Consider the following 6,423-nt stretch of genomic DNA (forward strand, 5'->3'; position numbering starts at 1 on the left):
CACCACAGCATCCAGTACCAGTCACCTTGTCTTTCAATTTTTGCGGAAAGTTGGAGGCCAACATAAACAAGCCTCGTTCTCGTCTTTTCAAGAACTTTCCAATGCCGGAAAAAGGATATCGTTCCATTAAAAAGAGCACATACTTACTTGACGAGCTGGGACATAGTCTCAACAAAATTCTGAATGTTTTATCCAGGTGATTAACTTCGGTCTCCGATGAGCATTTGCACTTGTAAATTTGGAGGAAGTTTTAGCAAAGTGGACTCGACCAAAATCTGAAATTTTGAAGGTAGCAGGTATAAAATACAGGAAGCAAAATCTTATTTACAACTTTTACAGAAATCAGACTGCGTTTATAGAAGTCGATGGACAGAAAGAAAAGCGCTAGTTGAGAAGGGAGTGAGACGAAGTTGTAACCTGTCCCCGCTGTTCTTCAATCAGTACACTGTGCAAACTAAGAAGGAAAAAGGAAAAATTTTGAAATGAAATTAAAGTTCAGGGAGAAGAAATAAAACATTTGCGGTTTACCGATGACCGAAGTCTGTCGGAAACGGCTAAAGACTTGGAAGAACAGTTGAATGTAATTGATAGTATCTTGAATAGAGTTTATAATATGAATATTAATAAAAGTAAATCTATGGTAATGGAATATAGTCTAATTAAAAGTAAGTCAAGGGGATGTAGTATAGTCCAGCTAAATCAGACGATGCTGAGGGAATTAGCTTAGGAAATTACACTAAAAGTAATAGATGAGCGTTATTATTTGGACAGCAAAACAACTGATGGCGGCCGAGGTAGCGAGGATGTGAAACGCAGATTGGTATGAGCTAGCTCCGAAAGACAAATTTCTAGAAGTCTAATATAAGTTGAAACGTGAAGAAGTCTTTTCTGAAGCTATTTGTCTGGAGTGTAGACTTGTATGCAAATGAAATGTGGATGATAGCCAGTCCGGGTAAGAAGCAGTTAGAAGCGTTTGAAATGTTATGCTGTAGGAGAATGCTGCATATTAGATGGGTGTATCGAGTAACAAGTGAGGAAGTACTTAACAGAGCTGAGGGAAAAACAGCTTTATGCTACAACTTGATTATAAGAGGGGTTTGGTTGAATGGACACGTTCTAAGGCGTCAAGGAACTGACACTTATGTAATGGAAGGAAGTGTGGAGGTAAAAAATTGAGACCAAATCTTGAATACCGTACGCAAATTCAAATGGCTGTAAGTTGTGGTAGCCGGCCGCGGTGGTCTCGCGGTTCTAGGCGTGCAGTCCGGAACAGTGCGACTGCTACGGTCGCAGGTTCGAATCCTGCCTCGGGCATGGATGTGTGTGATGTCCTTAGGTTAGTTAGGTTTAAGTAGTTCTAAGTTCTAGGGGACTAATGACCACAGCAGTTGAGTCCCATAGTGCTCAGAGCCATTTGAACCATTTTAAGTTGTGGTAGTTACACATAGATGAGGAGGGCTTCCCTGGCTAGACTAGCTTGGAGAAATGCAGCAAACTAGTCTTCGGACTGAAGATTGCAACATGACGACCATATTCAGAACTTGAGTACAAACTATTTTTCCGTGATATGTAAAAGTGGTACAGTCAGAACGTAACAAGCTACAAGAACTTCATCGTTTTACATGAAAATGTAACTACCTTCTGACTGTATCATTTTTATATACTTTTGCTCGATGTGACTGAAAAATCATTTGTACTCAGGTCTCCAATGTGGCCATCACAGCCCTAAGTTAATTATCTGGTGTGAAATATTGTAGCCCATTAACTAGAACATATATAAAAATACTTGCTTGAATATTTCTGTACATAGAACAGTTAACGAAACTACACGTGCAACATAATAACGTGTCCTTCTGCGCACTAACATTTGCTAAACACCTCGTTTCGATATCTTGAACCGTTCACTAAGCGAAAAGGATATTACGTTTCATATGACTGATTCTGTGCATTCCTTAGGGATCATGAGAGTAAGTCAACAGAGATTAGAGCAGTTACAGAGTCTCAACACGCGAATGGAAGAAGAAGGAAAATGGCTGAAACTTGGTACGATGTTCACTCCACCATGCATTGTACGGTGGTTTCCGGAGTCACAGGGTGATTCACAGTTCCTACTGCACGCTTATAGTGATTGTTGAGTGGACGTACTGATAAAGTTTTGATAACGAATGCATGCCCGGAAATGTACCGTTTGGATGTAAAATAAGTTCGAAGATCGTTAATACTTTCAGACCTCCCTCCTTCACGGTACGCACACAGCGGAGACAAAGACATGTTTGTTCTACGGTATCCTTTGCACGAGCAGTGGTTCGGGTGGTCGTGTTCTCTTCTACGCGACGAAGAACGTCCACCTCAAAGTCGAGGCTGTGGTTCGTCCGTGGAACTCCACAGTCGATCCTCCTCGTTGCCAACTTACCATTTTCTCGCAGATGCTGTTAAAGCCGGACGAAAATAATTTTTGAGGTCATAATTACAACTGGGACCGACAACGGCACCCTCTTCTCAGTTTTGTGCGTAGCGTGAGATACCAGATTTGAAAATAATCTGACCTTCAAACTTATTTCATATTCAGACGGTACATTCTCGGACGTTGGTTCCTTCTCAAAACTTTATCTACTAATTACCCTCTATAGTTCCTGAAAGACTGTAATAGAAATTGTGTAACACCCTGTATTTGTAGATGTAGTAACAGGTGGTTATAATTTAAAAAAGTACTCCGTCTTCAGCCCACGAGTGGCCTACCGGGACCATCCGACCGCCGTGTCATCCTCAGTGGATGATGCGGGTAGGAGGGCCGTGGGGTCAGGACACTGCTCCCCCGGTCGTTATGATGGTAATCTTGACCGAAGCCGCTACTATTCGGCCGAGTTGCTCCTCAGTTGGCATCACAAGGCTGAGTGCACCCCGAAAAATGGCAACAGCGCATGACAGCCTGGATGGGTTATAATTAAAGTGCAGCTCATCACGGAAGACCAGTGTGAGCTGTAACTATCAAATGGCAGTGAAACTTGTTAGCTGTGGTAATGCATTAATGCCGAACAGATTTACGGTGGAAAAAAATTAGTTCCAATTTTGGCCACCAGGTGCAAATTTGGTGCTGTACAGCTTCTCGTCGACGTCTGTGGTGCTCATATTGAACAAACTGCATAAGTGGCAGTTAATAATAAAAACAACATTAAGTCTTTCTCACTTGTTTGGCCTTTTCTGTCCACATAAAGTTCCTAATCAAATACATATGGAAACATTCCTATACGTCATTCTTGCATTCACAGCGCCAGATTTGCACCTGGTGGCCAAAACTGAAACTAATTTTTTTCCGGCGTAAATTGGTTCCGCACTAATGCGTTGGAATATCTATCACGTTTCGCTGCCATATGGTAGTTATAGCCGCCTCTGTAACTGCACTTTCTTGATAAACAGCCAGTATTTTCCCATAATCCACTTTAGCAGCTTACAAATTTCGACCATAAATATAATAGACTGGCCCTGACGTCACTTTCGTTGCTCCAACATCTCTGGGCTAAAGTCACGTGATTGTTGGCATTACATGGTTGTTTCGTGTTGCGCTTATGGCTGTACTCAGCGTTTTGTCGGGGGAAATGGCATTACATTTCACGTATGTCTCTATGATAGTGCAGATGCGTTTATTGAAATCCGCTAAAGTGACTTTTATATTTTTTTTACACTTGAAATTACACGTAAATTAAAGTGTTGAAAGTGATGCCTGTGAAGTCAGACTCATATTACATTTTGGAAAGTATCTGTGCTAATTCGGTTACAGAAGAATGTATAAGTGTTTCTCGTTCCTACTCATAGGTTCACTAAGGATGAAAACCGAAGGCAGCTTTGGATACAGGCCCTGAAACGGGAAAACGTTAAGCCATCTGCACATACGCGCCTTTTTGTATAAACAAGTGAGATTATAATAAGGTAAGAGCACCTATAGTCGACACATGAAGAGAATTTTTTTCTATCTTCTAATACTATTAAATAAAATATTCATCTAAAATATCATTTTTTTAAACTGACAGGTTGAACTTTTGTAAAATTAGTAGGAACTGAACCTTTGAAGTGCACCTATAACTGACACTGTAAAATGGACCTGCTCCTGAAGTCGACAATTTTAGCACCTATAGTTGACATAATTCCCATACCCCATTTTCATTTATAAGTGACTAGAGCTCAAAACGCGGCGAACCCAATATTTAAAGTTTTGACACGAGCCCACCCTTACTTTTTAAAAGAATTTTAACGACATCTTACTTTAATTGATAGTTTATAGTAATTTCGCCCCGCTGCCCATCAGAGGGGCGTTCGACGTATTTGTTAGATTTTATAAATGATACTGTGAACAAATTCAGGTCAAATGTAGTTCTGACATAATTTTTCGCAAATAAAAAAGTAATTTTTGTTGAAAGCCTTTGGCAGTCAATTGAGAAATGTGGGTAAAATACGATACAAACATAAGATGGCAGACCGCTCATTTGAAATCCTGCCACGTTTTGCCAACAGTCACGTGGTTTATGCTGGAGCCACATCATCCCTATAGCTTATACATCTACATCTACATTTATTCTCCGCGAGCCACCCAACGGTGTGTGGCGGAGGGCACTTTACGTGCCAGTGTCATTTCCTCCCCTTTTCTGTTCCAGTCGCGTAGGGTTCGCGGGAAGAACGACTGTCTGAACGCCTCCGTGCACGCTCGAATCTCTCTAATTTTACATTCGTGATCTCCTCGGGAGGTATAAGTAGGGGGAAGCAATATATTCGATACCTCAGCCAGAAACGCACCCTCTCGAAACCTGGCGAGCAAGCTACACCGCTATGCAGAGCGCCTCTCTTGCAGAGTCTGCCACTTGAGTTTGCTAAACATCTCCGTAACGCTATCACGGTTACCAAATAACCCTGTGACGAAACACGCCGCTCTTCTCTATCTCCTCCGTCAACCCGATCTGGTATGGATCCCACACTGATGAGCAATACTCAAGTATAGGTCGAAGGAGTGTTTCCTTAGCCACCTCCTTTGTTGATGGACTACTTTTTCTGAGGACTCCTCCAATGAATGTCAACCTGGTACCCGCCTTACCAACAATTAATTTTATATGATCATTCCACATCAAATCCTTCCGCACGCATACTCCCAGATATTTTACAGAAGTAACTGCTACCAGTGTTTGTTCCGCTATCATATAATCATACAATAAAGGATCCTTCTTTCTATGTATTCGCAATACATTACATTTGTCTATATTAATGGTCAGTTGCCACTCCTTGCACCAAGTGCCTATCCGCAGCAGATCTTCCTGCATTTCACTACAATTTTCTAATGCTGCAACTTCTCTGTATACTACAGCATCATCCGCGAAAAGCCGCATGGCACTTCCGACACTATCTACTAGGTCATTTAATATATATTGTGAAAAGCAATGGTCCCATAACACTCCCCTGTGGCACGCCAGAGGTTACTTTAACGTCTGTAGAAGTCTCTCCATTGATAACAACATGCTCTATTCTGTTTGGTAAAAACTCTTCAATCCAGCCACACAGCTGGTCTGATATTCCGTAGGCTCTTACTTTGTTTATCAGGCGACAGTGCGGAACTGTATCGAACGCCTTCCGGAAGTCAAGGAAAATAGCATCTACCTGGGAGCCTGTATCTAATATTTTCTGGGTCTCATGAACAAAGCGAGTTGGGTCTCACACGATCGCTGTTTCCGGAATCCATGTTGATTCCTACAGATTAAATTCTGGGTTTCCAAAAACGACATGATACGAGAGCAAAAAACATGTTCTAAAATTCTACAACAGATCGACGCCAGAGATATAGGTCTATAGTTTTGCGCATCTGCACAGCAAGGACAGTCTATTAGTATCTATGGTCGAAGGTTACAAATAGCGGGATGAGGACGACGGCGAGGGCAACGAAAACAAAGAGAAGAGCTCGAATCGACTCGTGGGTCGTCGATACTCACTCTTGAGGTCGCGGGCCTCCGGGGTGCAGGGCGCCTCGTCCATGAGGCACTTGATGGTGGCGGCGACGAGGCGCTGGTTGCGCAGCATGCGGTCCACGTCCAGGTTCTCGTACTTGGCGTACAGCGCCTCCTGCGGGCCGGCCGCCTCCGCCAGCGCCAGCAGCTGCAGCAGCGCCGCCGCCGCCACGGTGCACAGAGTCGCGGTCCTCATGTTCGTGGGTCGGCGCTGTCTGGTCGACGGCGGCCGGCGCGCCGCGCGTCTTATAGCGGTCGGCGCCGGGGCTCGCTGGGAGGGGGCAGCAGGGCCCACTTCCCTTTCCGGGAAACACAACACCCACCTCCACCACAACTCGGGGCTTACGGTCTCCACGGCATGTGCTACTTTTGCAATTCTCCTACCCCTTCAGCGTCGAAAGCCACTGGCTTGCGGTAACTTGGTGACGTTTGATCTCGT

At 43.6% G+C, this 6,423-nt stretch overlaps 1 protein-coding gene across 1 annotated transcript in view; it reads right to left on the minus strand.

Annotated features, from left to right (window-relative positions):
- Nucleotides 1–6,198, minus strand: part of LOC126272394 (ejaculatory bulb-specific protein 3-like) — a 28,654-nt gene extending 22,456 nt beyond the window's left edge. Inside the window, exon 1 of the mRNA XM_049975218.1 lies at nucleotides 5,970–6,198. Coding sequence (XP_049831175.1) covers nucleotides 5,970–6,180 — 211 coding nt within the window. The 5' untranslated portion in view covers nucleotides 6,181–6,198. The remainder of the gene's footprint in view (nucleotides 1–5,969) is intronic.
- Between the last annotated feature and the right edge of the window lie 225 nt (nucleotides 6,199–6,423).

Source organism: Schistocerca gregaria, chromosome 5 (genome assembly GCF_023897955.1).
Source record: "Schistocerca gregaria isolate iqSchGreg1 chromosome 5, iqSchGreg1.2, whole genome shotgun sequence".
Taxonomy (NCBI): Eukaryota; Metazoa; Arthropoda; class Insecta; order Orthoptera; family Acrididae; genus Schistocerca; species Schistocerca gregaria.